Source organism: Acytostelium subglobosum (genome assembly GCF_000787575.1).
Source record: "Acytostelium subglobosum LB1 DNA, scaffold: scaffold32, whole genome shotgun sequence".
NCBI lineage: Eukaryota > Evosea > Eumycetozoa > Acytosteliales > Acytosteliaceae > Acytostelium > Acytostelium subglobosum.
In genome coordinates this window covers 161,102-181,975 of record NW_012236501.1, presented here as the reverse complement: position 1 = coordinate 181,975, position 20,874 = coordinate 161,102, and the positions used below count along the sequence as shown (strand labels likewise).

The 20,874-nt window shown below is 44.6% G+C and overlaps 11 protein-coding genes across 11 annotated transcripts; 10 read left to right on the top strand and 1 right to left on the bottom strand.

The window, feature by feature from the left end:
* Nucleotides 1–240: 240 nt before the first annotated feature.
* On the top strand, nt 241–3,210 carry SAMD00019534_113770 (hypothetical protein; the record flags this gene model as incomplete). The annotated part of the gene is made up of 2 exons (XM_012893381.1): nt 241–2,318; nt 2,394–3,210. 2 exons carry the CDS (start codon nt 241–243, stop codon nt 3,208–3,210), a joined length of 2,895 nt encoding a protein of 964 aa, XP_012748835.1.
* A 124-nt stretch (nt 3,211–3,334) lies between these two features.
* On the top strand, nt 3,335–4,151 carry SAMD00019534_113760 (hypothetical protein; the record flags this gene model as incomplete). Its single annotated transcript, XM_012893380.1, has 2 exons — nt 3,335–3,963; nt 4,043–4,151. The coding sequence occupies 2 exons, from the start codon at nt 3,335–3,337 to the stop codon at nt 4,149–4,151; spliced, it is 738 nt and encodes a 245-aa protein (XP_012748834.1).
* A 579-nt stretch (nt 4,152–4,730) lies between these two features.
* On the top strand, nt 4,731–9,609 carry SAMD00019534_113750 (hypothetical protein; the record flags this gene model as incomplete). Its single annotated transcript, XM_012893379.1, has 4 exons — nt 4,731–4,762; nt 4,845–6,937; nt 7,014–7,047; nt 7,122–9,609. 4 exons carry the CDS (start codon nt 4,731–4,733, stop codon nt 9,607–9,609), a joined length of 4,647 nt encoding a protein of 1,548 aa, XP_012748833.1.
* Nucleotides 9,610–10,232: 623 nt separating this feature from the next.
* On the top strand, nt 10,233–12,305 carry SAMD00019534_113740 (hypothetical protein; the record flags this gene model as incomplete). The annotated part of the gene is made up of 4 exons (XM_012893378.1): nt 10,233–11,149; nt 11,210–11,827; nt 11,907–12,045; nt 12,225–12,305. The coding sequence occupies 4 exons, from the start codon at nt 10,233–10,235 to the stop codon at nt 12,303–12,305; spliced, it is 1,755 nt and encodes a 584-aa protein (XP_012748832.1).
* Nucleotides 12,306–13,425: 1,120 nt separating this feature from the next.
* Nucleotides 13,426–14,020, top strand: SAMD00019534_113730 (hypothetical protein; the record flags this gene model as incomplete). Its single annotated transcript, XM_012893377.1, has 2 exons — nt 13,426–13,817; nt 13,954–14,020. The coding sequence occupies 2 exons, from the start codon at nt 13,426–13,428 to the stop codon at nt 14,018–14,020; spliced, it is 459 nt and encodes a 152-aa protein (XP_012748831.1).
* A 250-nt stretch (nt 14,021–14,270) lies between these two features.
* Nucleotides 14,271–14,918, top strand: SAMD00019534_113720 (hypothetical protein; the record flags this gene model as incomplete). The annotated part of the gene is made up of 1 exon (XM_012893376.1): nt 14,271–14,918. The coding sequence occupies one exon, from the start codon at nt 14,271–14,273 to the stop codon at nt 14,916–14,918; it is 648 nt and encodes a 215-aa protein (XP_012748830.1).
* Nucleotides 14,919–15,057: 139 nt separating this feature from the next.
* On the top strand, nt 15,058–15,624 carry SAMD00019534_113710 (hypothetical protein; the record flags this gene model as incomplete). Its single annotated transcript, XM_012893375.1, has 1 exon — nt 15,058–15,624. The coding sequence occupies one exon, from the start codon at nt 15,058–15,060 to the stop codon at nt 15,622–15,624; it is 567 nt and encodes a 188-aa protein (XP_012748829.1).
* A 467-nt stretch (nt 15,625–16,091) lies between these two features.
* On the top strand, nt 16,092–16,786 carry SAMD00019534_113700 (hypothetical protein; the record flags this gene model as incomplete). Its single annotated transcript, XM_012893374.1, has 2 exons — nt 16,092–16,216; nt 16,270–16,786. 2 exons carry the CDS (start codon nt 16,092–16,094, stop codon nt 16,784–16,786), a joined length of 642 nt encoding a protein of 213 aa, XP_012748828.1.
* Nucleotides 16,787–17,756: 970 nt separating this feature from the next.
* On the top strand, nt 17,757–18,569 carry SAMD00019534_113690 (hypothetical protein; the record flags this gene model as incomplete). Its single annotated transcript, XM_012893373.1, has 1 exon — nt 17,757–18,569. One exon carries the CDS (start codon nt 17,757–17,759, stop codon nt 18,567–18,569), a length of 813 nt encoding a protein of 270 aa, XP_012748827.1.
* Nucleotides 18,570–18,648: 79 nt separating this feature from the next.
* Nucleotides 18,649–19,983, top strand: SAMD00019534_113680 (hypothetical protein; the record flags this gene model as incomplete). Its single annotated transcript, XM_012893372.1, has 2 exons — nt 18,649–18,720; nt 18,820–19,983. The coding sequence occupies 2 exons, from the start codon at nt 18,649–18,651 to the stop codon at nt 19,981–19,983; spliced, it is 1,236 nt and encodes a 411-aa protein (XP_012748826.1).
* An 82-nt stretch (nt 19,984–20,065) lies between these two features.
* Nucleotides 20,066–20,827, bottom strand: SAMD00019534_113670 (hypothetical protein; the record flags this gene model as incomplete). The annotated part of the gene is made up of 1 exon (XM_012893371.1): nt 20,066–20,827. A coding segment is annotated over one exon (762 nt), but the record flags the coding sequence as incomplete, so codon positions are not given.
* Between the last annotated feature and the right edge of the window lie 47 nt (nt 20,828–20,874).

Below are 20,874 nucleotides of genomic sequence, written 5' to 3'. Positions count from 1 at the left end.
CTTCAAACTTGACTCTTTCGTTCATTCGTTCACATACACTCATTCAATCAATCAATGCTATACAATAACAACAATAACAAGATAGTTATACATAAAGTATTGACAGATACATCATTGTGTCAGTTGATATTCAAACATGTTAGTGATATTCATCAACTATGGATACGTGAAGGTCAACAACACTTAGTCAAGCCAGTGATCAAAGGCAAAGAGCTACTAGACAGAGGTGATCTCAAACAGATGCTACAGTATAACGCAACACAATACTTCATCACAGAGTATGATCGAGTTGCATCGACATACCCTCCCAACATCACATTACTCGAACAAGCGATAAAGTACAACAATCAACGAGTGTTTGATCATCTGCTTCAGAACACAAACATGTCACTACCATATCATTCGTTGAACACCTACAATAATAATACAGACGTGATCACAGATATTGTCAATAATGGCAATGTCCACATACTACAGACCTACCTCGACATGACCGGACAAGGAGTTTTGTACCAACTCGAACTCAAACAACTGGCAATCGCGATCAATCACAAGAACGAGCACTTTGTTAGAGCGTTACTTCAACATTCTATCGTGAGTGAACATGTTTTCCAGGAACCTGATTTCCATCTCGACATCAACATGCTTCGTCTACTCAACGAGGAGTTTGCCCATCATCAACTGCTTGACAACTTTGACATTTGGAAGTGGTTCATCGAGAGTTCTGTACGCTCTGACAACGCCGAATGTGTAGAATATCTCTTGGATCACATTCATGGATCGTCAAACAATGGATACAATGGCGATGACGATGACGACAACTTCTACGACCATGACTTTGAGGCTAGGCTCAGAGGCATATTGAGAGAGCAAGCAAAGTATTGTTGCATGAATGGATATATTGATACACTCAATGTTATACTTCAGGATCTCACTCCTGAAGATGTCATCAAGATCGACTCATCATCACTGGAGAGCATAATCGAGAGTGGGCATTCAGACATCATCAAATACCTCATCGATCATCAACAGCCCATCAACACAGACTACTCCTCGTCTGAAAATTTGGTCCAGAAGGCCCTTGACGTGCTTACTCGCGATCATACTCTTGGTCTTGACATTGTCACCGTGCTCCTCGACGCGATGACCAACAATCCCGACATCAAGTTTGCAAAGCAATGTGTGAATGGCAAGAGCCAGACCATCGTGCCAGACCACCTGTGGGAGTTGGTCTCCAACCACCCGAATGTCGAGTGTCAGGTCGTAACCAAACGAATACCCACGTCAGAGGAGGTGCATATCAAATTGCTACTGGAGGCAGTCAAGAACAACAACATAAGTGAGGTCCAACTCATTCTCCCTGAGTGTGATTCCGATTGCCTCGAACAATATTGGACCCAGGAGCATGAGCGCATCATACTTGAAACAATGTCACATGAGGTGGGCATGCTTATTGCTAGCCAAGAGCTCCGTCCTTTGCCTCTAACAGCCTATACCCTGACATTCTTTGTCAACGAAATCACTACCATGTCTCCAGGACCCCAGCGCCAGAGGTTAATCGAGCTGGCCAGACTATTCATCAGCTACCTTTACTTTGATTCAAGTTTCAGGTTTGGCCACTGCAGCAACTCAATCAAAGTTGCTGGTGTATCTGTGGAGTTGATGCAACTCATCCATCATTTGTTCGAGATTGGTCCGGGTATGGACCTGTTCAACTACTGCTTCAAGCACCTAAAGAAAGCGATCAAGGCAGGCTACGTCTTGGGCATCGCCTTCCTCTCCAGGCATGTCAAGCCAAGCGTGGACAATGCCGCAGAGGAGAGATCAACAATCAATAAGGCGATTGAGACTGGCACGTTGGAGTCAGTTAGCGCCATCTTTGATTACCTGGCCAAGTTCTCAAACACATTGGTCACCTCAACCAGTTTGGAGCACGCCATTCGCAACTCAACAGAGGTATTTGAGTTTGTGTTGGGCAGACTGGTGGCCGCCAACGTCAATGTTCGTCACAGCCAAGCCGTGTCCACAGCGTGTAAGCATAACAAGCTAGGTGTACTTAAGACATTGACTGAAGAGCATGGATGCGTGTCGAGCATAAGCTTAGTCGACATCGAGTACGCTGCGCAAGGCAATTCGATCCAGGTGCTGGAGTACCTTCTCAAGACATTACCATCATCACCATTCATCCTCAACAAGACCAAAATTCAACGACTTCGTGCGATCAATGAAGCTCTCCACATTGCCTACAATTATGGATACGTCCGAATCATCGACCTTTGCCATTCAATCATCAAGGACATCAACTCGAACATGATAGTGTATGTACCTCCAATCAATTAGGAACCATCCCACTCATCACTAACCCACTCAATCAATAAAATCAATCAATCTAGGAATGACTCTATTCAACCAAAAGCATTGTACAGTGAGACCAATCAATCATCAACATCAACATCAGCATCATCACGTATATCAACAGCATTCCATTTGGTGTTCAGAGACAGACGAGTGGGCATGATCATCATGAGAATGATTGGTGACATCAATAGAATAACATATAAGGAATATCAACTGATCAAGGGCAGACAACTCCTGGATATGGATTCATTGCTTACATATATCCAATGTGGCGCCCATGAATGGTTCATCAAGTCGTTCAACTCTGTCTCCAACATCTATCCACACAACTCCTATCTGTTGGATAAATGTTTTGGCTACGCCTCCCCTGACGCGCGCAATGTGGACACCCTCCTGGCCAACATCAACCTATCCTTTGTTTCAATATTCCCTTTAAACGTTCTACCAATATTAGTTGGACATCAGAATGGACGAGACATCCATCCAAGGTGGGAGTACCTCTTGGACGAGCTCCAGGCAAACCTTGGACTATCCACACTATTGGTCAATGGAAAGGTCATTGATGGAGTCACAGACCATGAGGTTATCAAGAGGTTGACGGACGTCGATACACCCGGCGAGCCACTCCTCACTGTTGAGTACTGTACCACATTACTGTCGAACCATATCAGGATGCTTGAGAGTGGCACCATATCAACAGTCTCGCCCCCGTCCACAGTCCAAGTGAGCGATGCACTCGAGTCTACAAGCTTTATTAGTGGCCTCATTCACCTATGCTGTGTGACTGGTCGTGATGAGATCATCGACATTATACTTCGTTACAAACCTGCCAGCGACTTGCCACCCAGATAATATTATTGCTGGCTACAAAACTGCATTGGAACGAGGTCACATTGGAACGGCTCAGAGGTTATACACAATCATCATCAACGATCTCCCCGCTGAGTCGTTGGTGGGCTTTGATCCACTGGCACTGATGGACTTTTCTCTGAAGAATGGCCGCATGGACTTGGCAATGTTCTTGATTGGTCTGCCCAACCACAACCCCAACGACATTCACTACGCTGAGCCCGTCACGGACATCCACCCAAGCAACCTATCCCTTGACCTGCTTCAACAACTGATCGCACATCCTCGCCTCAATTGCACATTTGAATCAGTGATGGCTCGCGCCATACTCAAGCGAGACATGGACATCATCAATATGTTGGAACTCAATGAGAATGGAGAGTTCGCCACTGACTACCGCTGTGCATTGGGAGCGGCGGCAATGATTGGTGATGTGGACACAGCCGAGATGATCTTGAACAATCACCCGAATCTTTGCATGCCTCCCGAGGATGTTGACTTTGATTATCGTAGAATTGAAGATGATAACCTTGTTCAAGAGTTTGATCTCACATATCTCTATAACAGGCGAGAAAGACATCGAGTGGATGTTTGGACGCGCGTCGATCCTGCGGTTGGACGGCTGATCGCACGTCACATTACATTGGGCAACATTGACCACTTTGACTGTATGATGCTGTACAACGTCATGGGCGCGGCATGTCGTCCTCAGACCAAGATGACAGAGGATGTTGTCAAAGAGTTAATCATTGGATGGTTTGAATCACGTCATTACTATGATAGTTATGACTTGATTTATATCATGCATCGTGCTATATCTCTATCACTACTCAAGTTGTTGGACACAATCATTCAGTTTGACGAAAGGCCACTGTTCGTCTATGCGATACCTCAATGTGTTCATCGAAGTGATGTCCAATCTCTCCAATTCATTATCGATGTGATGATGGAGCCATCGACTGAAGATGGAGACGACGCTCCTACATATGGCCATCCCACAGTGGACCTCCTCAAAGAACTAAAGAAGGTCAGCATCACCAATGTCGAGGTGATGGCCATACTCATGGACAATGGATATATTGACAATTCTGATCGATACAATGGACTCATTCAACAAATATTGGACGCAACCTGCTCAAGTGGACGTGTGGACATGATTCAATTCATCGACCAACGTATCAACAATGAGAGGCTGTTACAAACATCGACATCATATGGAGTCAGGCAATTCGTTCCAGCAATTAGTTCAATGGTACTTGCTGTAATGAGCAATAATCACAATGTGATTGCCTATCTCTTGGGCGATGGCGATACTCAATCAACAATGTGGCGAACAATGTCACAGCATCCAACTCATGCCATCCGATTACTTGTACGACTCAGACACACAGCATTCTTTGATGGACTTGTCAAAGTGATCAAATGGTGCACCAACCGAATCAAACAACTCAAACTTGATCTTCACCATCATTCGTCTTCAAATATAAAATGATCTTCACTCGCGTGGGGGGTTACATCATTCAATGAATGAGTGTGATCAAAGTCTAAAGCCAGAGTATGAATCTTTGTGTGTGTTCATTCAATCAAACAATCATGAATAATAATAATAAGGATATTGTTATACATAATGTATTTAGAGATACTGCGTTGTGTCAACGTATACTCAGTCATGTCAACTTCACAATCAATCAGATACTCTCCGCCTATCCACTTTACAACACATCATCAAATACAACAACTACAACAACAACTACAAGGACAACTTATGTAATAGGTGTTATAAAGGGCAAGGTATTATTAGAGAATGGTGACCTTGGACAGTTTCTAAAGTATCATGCTACTCAATATTACATCAATGAGTATGATCGTGTATCGGCCACCCATCCCTACCCGCCCAACAACACATTGCTAGCACAAGCAATCTGGTACAACAATCCACAAGTGTTTGATCATCTACTGCGCAATGTCAACATGTCGCTACCAGCACAAACACAGACAGACCAATCCAATATTAATAAGAGTTACTCAGACTTGATCACCAAGCTGGTCAAGATTGGCAACCTACACATGCTCCAGTCCTACTTGAGTATGACCGCGCATAGTATGATCACCGGCATCACTGGTGAACACCTGCTGATGGCCATCAACCATGACAACGAAGACTTTGTCCGACTGCTTCTCCAACATACAATAGTGAATGAGAGTAACAATGGTCAAGCCCCCAGACAAGCCTTTGCCTTGACCCTGCCTGGCATCAGCCTCAGCATGCTCCGACTCGTCCACCAGGAGTTTGGCCACAATCTCAACGATCAATATGTGTGGCATGCCGTCGTCAAGCAGTGTGTTCTCTTCAACAATGCCGAAAGTGTCAAGTACCTCTTTGATCGGATCCCTGCATCTTTTACTGCGGGCCTAGAATTTGCAAAGTTGTTGAATGATTACCTCATCCTATGTGTGAGCTCGGGCCACATCGACACGTTCAAGGTGCTCGTCCCTCACTTGAAGTCGATAAACTTTAGGGTCAACTTTGCTGTCCTTGCTGCCAACGGTCATGCTGAGTTTGCCAAGTTCATCATGGCTCAACATCGCAATTTGGCCAGTCTCACCTCACTCTTCATCCCCGACTCACTGCTGCAGGCTGCGCTGGTTGGTGGACATCTCAACATGGTCGAGTTGCTGCTCGATGTGATGACAGGCAAGGAGTTCAATATACCCATACAAGTGGTGACCGACATCCATGAGAGCATTGTGTCCGAGTCGCTGATCACTAGACTCGACAACCATCAGAATGTGAAGTCACTCATCGACCTGGCCGAGTTCAAGGCCAATGGAATGATTGTGACGCCCCGATCACTCATCAACAAACTGTTTGACGCGATTGAACGCAACGACCTCCAGGCCGCCAGGCTCGTCCTGCCACGTTGCAACAAGCTTCCACTGAAGAGCGGTGATATAAAGGATGACTACGCCGAGTTGTGGACGAGCATGTCCGTCGAGATGGGCATGCTCATTGGCAGCCAGACACACAAGCCGCTGCTGCTACATAGACGTGACCTCTCCTACATGATCCAAGCCATCCAAAACCAGGACTACAAGATGACCGAGGCTGTCGTGTCGACGTTCATCGCCAACAATCACTTTGATTTGGGCTTCGAGGTCCAGGGCAACTTCAAACCATACATGAGCGCGGGGGGCGTGTCGCTGGCGTTCATGAAGCAATTGAATCAAACGTACTACCTGGAACATCTCTTGAATGCGATCAGACGAGACTGTGTCGAGAACATCATATATCTCGCCAAGAAAGTCAAACCAAAGAATGGTGAGGATAAAAAAGTCATTGGCTTTGCAGTCCAACAGGCGCTATACAGTGGCACACTGGAGACTATTCAAGCAATTGCCAAACACATGAAGGCAGACAAGTCCTCAAAGAAGCAGTCATTCGCCTATGACCTCGACACCTGGCAGAACACAGAACAAGCGATTAGGAACCCGGATCACAGGGTGTTTGAATTGATCTTTGACTCACTCGACTACAGCAGATCATTCTACTTTGACAAGTTCTTCATTTCGGCGTGCCGTGGTGACAAGCCTTTGGTGCTCAAGAAATTGCTAGAGGTTGGATATACACTCACACTGCAGGCCTACGAGTTGGCGGCATCATTCAACTCTCACCTAATCATGGCGTATCTCCTGGCGAACTGGCCGGCACACCTCTCCACCAACGTCCAGCGTATGCGTGTTGTAAACACTGCACTCTACATTGCCAGTCAGCAAGGACACAAATATCATCAAGCAATGCCACTCAGCCATCAAGGAGCTCAACAAGCCAGACAAGAAGAGGTAAGTAACCCAGGCAATCAATACTCAAACATCAAGTTGATCACTCACACTCGCTCAATCAAACAATCAAACAGAAAGTTATCAGGTACGTTGGACGTTGATATGGTGGATGCGACGACCGCACCACGTTTGACAACACTGTTCCATACTTTGTTCAGAGACAGAAGATTGGGCATGATCGTGTTGGGACAAGTTGGATACATCTACAAGAGACTTGGTGCAAAGGATGGCCAATTGATCAAGGGCAAACAGTTGTTGGCCAGAGACACGCTGACCACCTACATCAACTATGGCGCAGTCGATTGGTTCCACAAGGCCTACAGACCACTGGCCAACACCTATCCGATCAACTCCCAGCTGCTCAAGATTGCCATCATCTCTGCCAACCGACTCATTCTGGATACTCTCATCGACAACCCCAAGATGACGCTCGAGTCACTCGATACCAATCATTTGGCCTTCCTCGAGAAGTTCCTCAAACGTCATACAGATTGCACACAGCCTGATTGGGAGTACAGTTTTGATGTGTTGCTGGCCAACATTGGTCGAGCAAATCTTCCAAAGTACACAGTCGAAACTCTCCATATTCGCATCCATCATCCAGCGCTCATGCGCAAGTTCTTGGCAATGAGTGATCTCCCTCTGCATCCCTCGGACTTTATCAACGACATCCTACATAGCCATGATGCTGGTGGCAATGCTGATGCTGATGCTGGCAATGGCATTGGTCAGGAGCCTTTGACCATCCCCTTCTTTGGTCAGAACATCAAGATACCCGAGGGTCCATTGACCAATGATACGATGTTCGAGGTGTCCAAGGAAACACACGACTTGTTGATGAAGCTCCAGAACCAGTCATTGGGCGACATGTACACATTCATGCAAAGCCAGCCGGACCTGATGGCGCAAAGCTTCAACATGATTCAGCAACTGTCACAGGCCCAATCCAAATCAAATCAACAACTCGAGCGCTTCTGCATGTCTGGTTACACGGCCAAGGTCGATGAGATACTCGCCAAGACACACGCCAGCAAGCTGTCGCCCGACTCCTTGCTGCGCGCATATCGAGCAGCGGCAATCAATGGACGTCTGGATATTGTCAAGAAGTTGTTCGCCGTAATCACACCGTTGGATTGGGCCGAAGACTTTAACCCATGCCAATCAATCGAGTGCGTGTTGGAGAATGGATATTTGGATGTGGCAACATTCATGCTCGATCAACCTGTCGTTGCAGATGATGAAGACGAAGACAATGAAGATGACGACAATGACGACCCAGTGATCATGGACATACATCCAAGTATATTGACCATTGGTTTGTTGCGTCGATTGGTCGCCCATCCAAGGTTGAACTGCCTATTCGCAAAGGTATTAGCAGGTGCCATACTCAATCGCGACAAGACCGTCATCAACTATTTGGAGTTCAATGAACAAGGAGTGTTTGGCACTGACTACTGCGCTGCCCTCGGTGCCGCTGCCTCCATTGGTGATGTGATGACTGCCAACATGATCCTGGGTGGTCACCCCACGGTCTGCCTTCCACTCGAATATATCGATGACCCGGTTAAGCCTGCCGAGTTGCACCAGTTGCACCTCATGTATGACGATTATGACACATCTGAATCTGATGAGTATGAAGGCAATCAAATTGATCTGGAACAGGAGGATCAAGACAGGGTGAAGAGGCATGCTCGCTACGCCAGTGTTTGGGCACGTGCCCATCCTGATGTATGCATGGCCATCGCTGCACGAGTTGGAACGGGCAACATGGAGTTTGGAGTCAAGTACCTCTGCCGCATCATTGAGTCACACTACCTGCCCGAGACCAAGATGAGCGAGAAAGTGGTCCGCGCATTCATCCAGAACTGGCTGTCGATCGGACAGACTGATCAGAGCATCATCAACGTTATCAAGTGTGCCGCAACACACTCACACTCGATGGTCAGGTTGGTGCAGGACATCTTCAAGACGCCACAACAGCAACTGTTGTTCACTCAAGCCATTCCCGAGTGCGCCAAGCGTGCCGATGCCGAATCAATCAAGTTCATTCTCGATGTTGCCAGAGCAGCATCGACAGCGACCAACACGCCACTCAATCTAGACAAGCTGGCCAGCGAGTTGGGTACCATCACCAACGTCCACGTGCTGGCCGTTCTAATAGAGTATGATATCATCAAGCAGACACAGAAGATCAACTTCCTCATTCTCCGTTTGTTGGACAATGCCTGTGCCACTGGTCATGTAGACACGATCAGATTCATCGACCAACGATTCAACAAACGACTAGAGTCACCAACATCGATTGGACAGCATCAGTGGCAGCTCGTGCCATCACTTCAAGCAATAGTCTCAGCTGCAATGACGAATCATTATGATGTGATAGTGCATCTCTTCTCAAGCCCTGCTAGCGAGAGTACAGCGTCGTCCTCATTCTGGAGCACAATGTCACAACATCCAGCACAGGCCATCAGATTGCTTGTACAGCTTAGAGACGCTGCATTCGTTGATGGTCACATCAAGTTGATCTCATGGATCACCAATCGCATTAAGCAGTTGGAGTGATTGATTGATGAACTTCCATAAATAAGTGATCACTTTGTGTGTGGGCTTGGGTCCAAAACGACCATAAAAATATCTTGATCAATTTGTGATCAATCATTCATCGTCATAGAGATAACATATATTAAATAATGATTACACCTACTACTGATGTCGCCATTGACAGTACATTCAGATTGATGATACACAACAAGGTGTTAAGATCAACTATCTTTCAACATGTGAGCATGATCCATAATCAATGGACCATCAACAAAGGTACTCCATTGGTCACCAAAGACTATCACTATAACATCAACAATAACAACAACAACAACAACAACAACAACATCTTCCCAATAATACTCAAAACGATCAAAGGTGACAAGTTATATAATGATGACAATCTTGTAGAGATGATCAAGTACCATGCCACAAGATGGTTCATCGAATCATTTGATAGTATATCACAATCACTACCAATACCAATGGAACTTGTCACCAGACTATTATATAAATCATTCAAACATAATAATATTATTACATTCAATCATATATTCAATAACAACATAGGCTGTTGCAATACATTACTTGAACAAATTGATAAAGATAGAATGCTAAAGATTATCAAACATTTCAATGTTGACATGTTCACTGCCTACTTGAATGTGAATGGCGCAGCACGATCATTATCAATCCTCAGCTATCACTTGGGCTCGGCCATTGACACTGGCAACGTTGACTTTGTGCGACTGCTACTCAAACACAAATGTGGAGGTGAGACGGCTAGAGATGGAGTAAAGCGGCCGGCCAGTGTCGACATGCTCAAGTTTCTACACGAGGAATTCGAAGTCCACTTTAACGACCACGTGTTGTTACCATCATTACTCAAACTGTGTATCAAGTGGAACAAGGTGGACAGTGTCCAATACATTGTCAAGCATATGCCCAAGTTCTTAGCTAAGAGAGAATCACCGATCAAACAGAGTATACGTAAAGGATTGGTATATGTGGCCAAACAAGGGAACGTTGAGATGTTCCAATCCCTTTGCAACACACCCTTGGGACTAAAGCCCTTCCACAATCTTCCAATGCTGCAGGCAGCTTTGGACTTTGGCCATGGTGATCTTATCAAACCACTTCTTTGTGGTAGCGACGGTGATGATGATGATGATGGACTCAGGGAGACGGTCATTCAATATTTTGAGTGGCCTGACGGAGACACAGACAGATCACCAACCGATGCCAAGCTTCGTGTCACTCCCTTATCGACGATAAACACGAATAACTTTGAGATGGCCGAGTCACTCCTTCCTCAAGTCGAGCCCGTATCGATTGGTGTTGCAATGTGGGGCCGAATGTCCAGTCAAATGGCTAAGTTCATCACTCATCCTCGTCATAAAGGACTCAAGCTATTCTCTCATTCCAACTTGTCATTCTTGTTAGAGTCGATGAAGGTACCAGGATGCCACATCACAGAGGAGATCATTCTCAACTTCATTGACAACTGCCCATCGGATGCTCCTCGATGTTCAAACACCAAACATCTAATCTCATTGTCAATGTATATCTCGCCAATGGTCGCGCTGAGGATACATCAATCATTCAATCTCCCTTTCACAAGTGATTGTTTGGTCATAGCATTGGAGACGGGCAACATTGAAGCTATGTCATTGGTACTCGATCATACTTCTGCAGATCATCTTGACAGAATGTCAACTAACCATACAGTTGAGTTTGCGGCCCGTGAGATAATATCAAAGGAATCGTTGGACAAGGTGGCCTTATTGTTGGACAGGTTGCCAAAGTTAGTTTATAATGATTACATTCGCGAATCGATTATGACCAACTTCACACCAGGTGTCGTTCCTCATTTCCTGGACAAGTTTACAATCACAGACTACAACACGAATGGAAGGATCAATGCTAATGTGATGGGCATGATTGCAACAGCCTTCTACAATGACAATCAATATGCATTGGACATACTCGTACAGCGATTAAAGGATGCTGGACAGCCACTACCAACAGTCACACTCAGAACATTGATGAAGGCATCACATAACAATGCCTATCATATGTTGGAACATTACTTAAAGTCAACAGAGTTCAACAATCATTCCAAGACAAACCAATTACGAACCCTCAACATGATCATGCATCGAGCCTTGATGAGTGGGCGCTCTCGCATCATCAAACTATGTCAACATTCAATCAAAGTCATTCAAGAAAACAGGAAGAGGTATGTTCGAACATGTATATATGATTGTTGGTAACCTCAAGTATCACTCATTCAATCATTCAACCAATCAATCAAACAGAGATAGAGACGATTATGGAGACAAGGACCATTGTGGAGATATTGATCAGATCATGGTTGTCCACGCATCTTCACACTTGGAGACCGCAGTTCACAAGGTGTTCACAGATAATAAGTTGTGCCAGACCATCATGTATCAGGTATCAAGCATCCACAGATCATTTGGAGTTACTGCGAGCAACTGTATCAAAGGTGGAGAGTTGCGATCAAAGCACAGTCTGGAGGAATACATCAAGTATGGTGCATCACAATGGTTCATCGAGTCATACTATGCCCATGTGAAGGACAACATGACACTTCCAAATGTACATCTACTTAGCCAGGCCTTGATCCATCCCAACAAGTACATACTAGACATATTGTTGGGCGATCCAAGAATGGTAATCAATCCCAACATTGACAATGGTGGTCACATCGCCGCATTCAATGAAAGACATTCATCATGCACTCTGCTAGACTGGGAGAGGGCGTTGGATCAATACCTGGCAGTCACATCTCAATCGCCGCGAACAATCGAGATCTCAAGTTTATCAGTGTCCTACATCAAGAATCCGACATACCTTCGCAAGTTCATAGATTTTGGCTTCCAAGTCAATGCAATAGTTAATTGCGAACATGTTCAAAACTTGGTCAGTTCGTGGCTCACCAAGCCATGGGCACTAGAGATGCTCAATCTCCTCCAACATCACCATTTGATCAAGGTCAACGACTTGATGACATTACTTTCCAAGGCAGTGGAGCTCAACCTCATTGACATTGTTCGATATTTTCTGGACGCGCAAGTCTTCATGGAATACTATGATGAAGTTCCTCTTTGGTCAATCAATTCTCCGTGTTTCTCAAATTTACTCAGGGCAGCATCAGTGGGAGGCAACCTATACATGTTAAAGACATTGATCAACTCAAATAATAACTGCGAAGGAAACAAAAGGTTGGTCGATCTCTCGGTATTCAAACAACTTGGCGTTGCCCTCAAAGAGAACCATCATGTGGACTTGGTCAACTACATACTCGACAACACACCTTTGGATATTGATGATTGTTGCGAAGTGACACACATCAATTCGAGCATTGTGTCAATTGAGTTGATCAATCGATTGAAGGCACATCCATTAATCGTTTGCAAATTCGAGAGAATTTTGGAATCATCCATCAGAGCAGGAAAGCAAGATGTCATCGACCTATTTTTGAATGATCATACGTATCCAATAGAATTACAAGAATACAACCAAGCATTTCAAGAAACAATCAATCGTGGCAACATAGTCCTGTCCAGGGTACTCCTCAAAAAGTTGGGCAAAAAGCTCATTAATGAGACAAACATCCCAGACTTCATTGCCAAAGCGATACAATCATCATCTATTGGAAGCAAGATTATTGGTGACATTATTAGTTTGTTTGATTGCATAGGTGATGATAGAGAATTTTACTTGTTTGGATTCAAAAGGATCTTTGCTGCAGCGGCAAAGAACATCTCACTCGATCACCTCAAAATATTGTTCAAATCAATCGGCCCTGACATGATGGCTGGTCTTCTTGGACTCTTGGACTTCAAGAGTGTCATTGACTCACGTGTCCAGAGTGCCGACACTCAATCAATAGAGTACATAATGGGCATGTGGAAGGGCAGACCCAGTGCCATCATTCCATTCAAGATACATAATAGTGAGTCGATGTCATTCATCTTTGACAAGGGATACCTCACTTTGGATACATCCGATGAATATAACATAGAAGTATTGGATAATATTATGGACTCGGCATTCAAGGATGGACAGGTTGATGTGGTGAGATTGGTTCATCAACGATGTTGTGACATACCTGGATCAGGATTGCTACTGCTCAAGAGGTATCTACCATCATTGAACATACTATCAAAGGCATCGAGTGACAACCATCATCAATTGATCAGGTATCTATTTGAGGATGAGTGTTTTGGTGACACCATCCATCAGTCACCATACCATCGAGCATTAATCAATCCATCACATATTGCTCGACACTTGGAAGTCATTGGCATAGAGGCATACCAACATGGACACATCAAGATCATTGAGTTGGTTCAACGAGTCTCCAGATCGTTTCGTCGAAACGAACTTCCAAAATGACCCATAATAAATAAACAACAACTTCACTCACCAAGATCATCTGTGTGTTTGAGTATGAACATTGATCATTTGATTAAATGATGAACAAATACAACAAGATAGTTAGAGTGTTCAGTGACACATCATTGTGTCAGTTGATATTCAAACATGTTAGTAATATTCATCAAGCACAACTTAAAACATCCGGTGATGAAGATCAAGTTATAGAGTCAGTGATCAAAGGCAAACAGTTACTCGACAATGGTGATCTTAAACAGATGCTACAGTACAACGCAACACAATACTTCATCACAGAGTATGATCGAGTTGCATCGACATACCCTCCCAACAACACATTGCTCACACAATCAATCAAATACAACAATCAACGAGTGTTTGATCATCTACTGAGCAACACAAACATGTCGATACCGATGAAGTACGGTGGGAAGGACATATACACTGACGTGATCACAGCTGTTGTCACGAGTGGCAACATGTACATGCTTCAGACCTTCTTCGACATGACAGGCCATGGCATCATCAGAAGTCTCAAGCGCGACCAACTGATGCTCGCCATCAATCACAACGAACACTTTGTTCGACTGTTGCTTCAACATACAACCGTTCATGTACCTGTAACCTACTCGATCAATATCAGTCTGTCTCGGCGTGCTGTCTGTATCGACATGCTTCGTCTACTCAACGAAGAGTTTGCCGCCTATCGACTGCTGGCGGACTCAACATGGATGAAGCTAGCACATACGTCATTATCCTGGGAGATGGCAGAGTCTGTCGAGTACCTCTTGGATCACATCCCAGCAAGCCTTACATCACGCGGATGGAGATACTATATTCGAGATAGTTACATCAATGGAAATGTCGACACACTCAAGGTTATCTTCTACATCCCAATGTTATTGTAGCAAGCAGAGTGATCGAAGCAAGGAGTTTGGAGCAAGCCATCCGCAGTGGAAAGGTACAAATCATCAAGTACCTCTTTGACAACCATTTGGACCTCATTAGCGACGCCCTTTCAACACCACAAAGTTGATTGAGAGAGCAATGTACGGTGGACATCATGACATGATCCATATGCTGCTGGATGAGATGACACACAACACCAACCTCAAGGTAGCCAAGCAACATATACGCGTAGTGGACTCGTACAAAGTACCATTGTCAGTGTTCAAGCGAGTGGCCAATTACCCGATTGTTGAATGTAACGGCATACATCCATTCGAGCGTGCACCAACACCCGACATCAACAGACTGCCTCCAACTGTCACGTGTGACAATCTCAGCGAAAGGACAGGCGTTGATGAGTCCACCTTATTTGTCACGATGTCACACGAGATGAGCATGCTCATTGCCATCCAGACACACCGACCGCAGCCCTTGAGCATACTCAGTGAACTGATTTTCAAGCTCAATGACCCAGCGAGCAAGGTGACCGTCGAAATTATCAAGACACTCATTATCAACAATCACTTTGATAGCGAGATTAAAGACAATCAGTGGGATTGTTCAATTATTGCTGCTGGTCATTCACTGGAGTTGATGCAACTGATCAGACAGAAGTTCGAGAGTGGCCCAGATGGTCAAGTGACATATACACATTTGGTCATTTAGAGGAGGCAATCGAAAAGGGCAATGTTGAGATCATCATCTATCTCTCCAAGCACCTCCCACCACAAACCGATGATGACGACGATTAAATGCAATCTTCCATCGATGGCGCGTTTAAGAGTGGCACATTGGATACAGTTCGAGCAATCTTTGACCATTTGGCCGAGTTCTCCGAAGAGCCTTTGCATTCATTCAACAGTTTGGAGCACGCCATCAACAACTCTCTCGAAGTGTTTGAGTTTGTACTCAACAGACTGATCGACAACAAGGTGTGTGACCCATTATTGGTGGACAGAACATTGTGGATTGCTTGCCAGGAGAACAAGATATCAGTGATCAAGATACTKGTTGATCCAAAGATTGGTGGAGTTGTGAGTCTGGAACATTWCGATATTGCAACAAARACCAACTCATATCARGTGCTTGAGTACCTTCTCAAGACRTGGCCATCATCACCATTCATCATCAACATGACCAATGGACAACGACTTCGAACGATCAACACTGTACTCAACATTGCCTATGATCGTGGATTCATCCGAATCATCAACCTGTGTCACTCAATCATCAAGGACATCAACTCGAGCAAGAAGAGGTATGTTCATTCAATCACACTCACTCAAACAATCGATCTATCAATCAACACAGGAAACAACCAGATGCTGGATTGGATGATCGGACTCAATCAGAATTGGATAGTGTTGACAAGATGGACTTGATCATTCCAACATCAACATCAACATCATCATCATCACGAATGTCAACAACATTCCACATGGTGTTCAGAGACAGACGATTGGGCATGATCATCATGAGAATGATTGGTGACTTGTACAGGACATCATTTGGATTGGTTGATGGTCAACTGATCAAAGGCAAACAACTGGTGGACAGTGACACATTGGTGGACTTTATCAAGTATGGTGCCAATGAATGGTTCATCAAATCGTTCAACTCTGTGGCCAACCTATATCCATTCAACTCTCAACTGATCAGTTACGCCATCATATATACCAACACTCATATCCTCGACAAGCTCGTGACCAACACCAACATGACATTTGCAATCGGCGCATCTCTTCCAGACATGTTGAGGAACTATTTGGATATCCAAATGGTCCTCACCGACATGGTGATGGTTGGAATCATTGTGTTGATGTGCTAAAGGCGAATATGGGTCGATCAACACTGGCAATCAACATGAAAAATCAAGCCAGCGGTAGAGAAGAATAACAAGATGATCAAGCTATTTACTGGTGAGGATAAGATGCCGCTCCTTAAAGACATGATGGATTACAACAGGTTGGGAAGATCATTCACACAGATAAAACATAATATCGATCAGATGATTGTCTCAGCCACCAAAAATGTCGGAGTTGCTCCACCAAAAATGTCAGAGTTCCTCGCCAAAGTTGAGCGCCATAGGTCCGATCTGTTCAAAAACCCAGAATATATAGCAACAACGGTTCTATGTTGTGGCGGTAGTGGTGATCAAAGAGAGCTCGACCTCATTCTCAGCTATGTACCTGCCAGCACGCTGCCACCAAACATGGTCTCTTTTGCATACTTGGAATAAATCCGCAATGGACATCTTGACATGGCAAAGCGACTGATTTCAATCTTCACCAACGATCTGCCCGATTTTCCATTTGATCCACGTATGGTATTGGGCAATGAACTGAAGCTAGGACACCTGACTCAGGCAATGTTCATTTATGATATGCCCATCTATGTTCCCAATACCGACCCCATCGTCTGTGATATCCACCCGAGCATCCTATCAGTTGGCCTCCTGCGACGATTGGTGGCACACCCAAACATCAACTGTACATTTGAATCAGTGATGGCAAGTGCCATACTCAATGGCGACAGGGACTGCATTGACCTGCTTGAACTCAACCAATACGGCATGTTCAAGACTAACTACCAATTTGCATTGGAGGCATCGGCAAGGGTTGGCGACGATGTCACTGCCGACATGATCATGACCAAACATCCTGATGATTGTTTGCCTCTCGAGCAAGTTGATTTCGATAGTTCCCCTCCCAATGAACCATATTGGCATTTACCAGTCCAAAGAAAGACACGTGAGGCTGACTTATGGTCTCGTGTTGAACCATCTGGTTGGACTTGTGATGGCACGACACATTGCATTTGGCGACATTGACAACTTTGACATTGACACTCTGAACAACATCATGGAATCGACATGTTGTCCACAGACCAAGATGACGGATGAAGTTGTCCATGCATTCGTCAAGAGTTGGCTGCCCCCACAACAACCTTACCACGATCAAGACATCAGCATGATTGTGAAACATGCAGCATCACACTCACACTCACTCATCAAGCTGATGCACACAATCTTCATCGAAGCCAATCACAGATTGTTGTTCACTCGAGCGATGCCTCAATGCGCCAATCGTGGTGACACTCAATCAATCAAGTTCATTCTTGATATCGCTCAAGACGCTGCCACAACCACTGGAAATAGTCCACTAAATCTCAATCTTGATGTTCTGACCGATTTCAAGACTAACAGGATCACCGATGTTGAAGTGATGGCCATGCTCATGGACACTGGAATCATTCAGAACACTCAACAATACCATCCAATCATTGTTGGTGTGTTGGATCATGCTTGCTCCAATGGACTTGTGGACATGATGACATTCATTCACGAACGTTTAACAGATGTTAAACTGGTCCCATCCCTTCATTCAATGGAGGATGCTGTCATGGCCAACCATCTCAATGTGATCGTCTATCTCTTTGGTGATCAATCATCAACAATGTGGCGAGCAATGTCACAACATCCAACTCATGTCATCCGATTACTGATACAACTTCGACACACAGCATTCATTGATGGACATGTCAAGATGATCACATGGATCACCAACCGAATCAATCAACTCAAACTTGAACGAAGTTCAACCCATAAATAAACTAGTTAATGTGGTTCATTCTTTCACCAAGAACACACACGCTCACTCATCATTCATTAATCCACATTCAAATGAACAAATGAATAATAACAAGATAGTTATACATAGAGTGTTCAGTGATACATCATTGTGTCAATTGATATTCAAGCATGTTAGTAATATTCATCAAGCACAAGTTATCATCTTCATTGAAGGATATGACAAAAGATTCAAAGAAGACACAACGACACAAACGATCAAATTAATACAGTCAGTGATCAAAGGCAAAGAGCTACTAGACAGAGGTGATCTCAAACAGATGCTAAAGTACAACGCAACACAATACTTCATCACAGAGTATGATCGAGTTGCACCGACATACCCTCCCAACATCAAATTGCTCACACATTCAATCAAGTACAACAATCAACGAGTATTTGATCATTTGTTACACAACACAAACATGTCGATACCGATGAAGTGCGATGAGTGTTACTCAGATGATGACAAATACATTGATGTGATCACCGCGGTTGTCACAGGTGGCAACATGTACATGCTTCAGACCTACTTGGACATGACTGGTCATGGCATCATCAGAGGTCTCACACCCCGTCAACTGGTGATCGCCATCAATCACAACAACGAACACTTTGTTCGGCTGTTGCTTCAACATTCAATCTTGGAGGAATTCCAGTTCAACTCTAGATCGCTCATGTATCTTCTAACTCGACCCTGCGTCCGCATCAACATGCTCCGTCTACTCAACGAGGAGTTTGGCACCTACCGACTGCTGGACGACCCAACCATTTGGTTGACGTTGACAGAGAAATCAGTCGTCTGCAATATGGCCCAGAATGTTCAATACCTCTTGGATCACATCCCAACGAGTCTTTCAGATTCATCTGAATGGAGTAGTTATATTCAAAAGTGTTACTGCCATGAAAACCTAGACACGCTCAAGGTTATCCTTGAACATCCGGGTGTGAATGGAGCAAGTAGAGTGATCGACACAAGGAGTTTGGAGGAAGCCATGCGCTCCGGACAGGCACACATCATGAAGTACCTCATCGACAGTCACATGGACATTGTAAGTGACGCACTATCAAAATCGATGACATTGGTGGAGATGGCGATGAACTATGGACAATTTGACATGGTCGATCTGTTGCTGGACCAGATTACGCACAACACCAATGCCAAGTTTGCCAAGCAATATGTGAATCACTTGAAGGCATCCAAAGTTCCATTGTCCGTGTTCAAGCGTATTGCCTCACACCCAAATATCAAGTTGGTTGCTGCTAAGGTTCTGCAGGGGATAGTCAAGGTTACGCAGAGAATTCATTTTTCAGCGGTCTCAATCCTTGGGTTCGAGCTGGTTCGACCCTGGACAACCCTTGGAACAGCAAGGGGAACCCTTTCAAACCTTATCTGATGTTAATTAAATATTTATATTTTTATTGTTGTTGTTGTAGTTGTTGTTGTGGTTGTTGTTGTTGTTGTATGATAAATTAGACCTTAAAGAAATCGTCGTCTCGTCCAAAGGAGTGGAACATATTGGTCAAATATGCGATAATTGTCCAGAGTGCGTTGTGTCGTTGAATGTTGTCAGAAAGGTCGCCAAGTGATCTGATTGTGTCTGACAATATGTTCCATTTCTTCATCTCTCCAAAGACATTCTCAATGATGATCCTCACCTTCTTGATTCGATTGCTCTCATCTTTCTCTCTCAGGATACGCTCGGCATCGAATCCTTCTTTGGTGACCTTGGCTTCCAATGCCTTCAACTTCTTAGATACCTTGGTCGCCTCCTTTCCTTGACGCAGGCGATGCTCATCGAGCGTGCGTTTTCTGATCATCTTGTCTGTGTACTCCATATGATCGATCAATGAAGCCGACTTGATCTTGGGGGTGATGGTGTTGGTGTAGTACTTCTGACCTCCTTTGAATCCTTTGTCACCGAGAATGACAATATCTTCATCGAACAGAGCCTGTAGTCTAGGTGCAGCATCCTTGTAGAGCGAGACGTCAGGCTGGGCGCCTCCCTCTGTCTTACCTACATACACGATCTTGCCACGTATATCGCAAATGACCAACACTGCCAAAGAATACATTGATTTCTTGCCAGAATAAACAAGATCCTTGATCGTCTTGTGTGGCGGCACTTGAATCCTCTGCTCTGACCCGTCCACAATGAGATGAACATTGTGCTTAATACCTTCTTTCCATATTTCTGCATGATTGTCTCGAAGCTCTCCATTGTGAACCACATCCTGGAAGTACCCATGGCAGTACGACTTCAATCTATCGAACACCTTGGTGAATG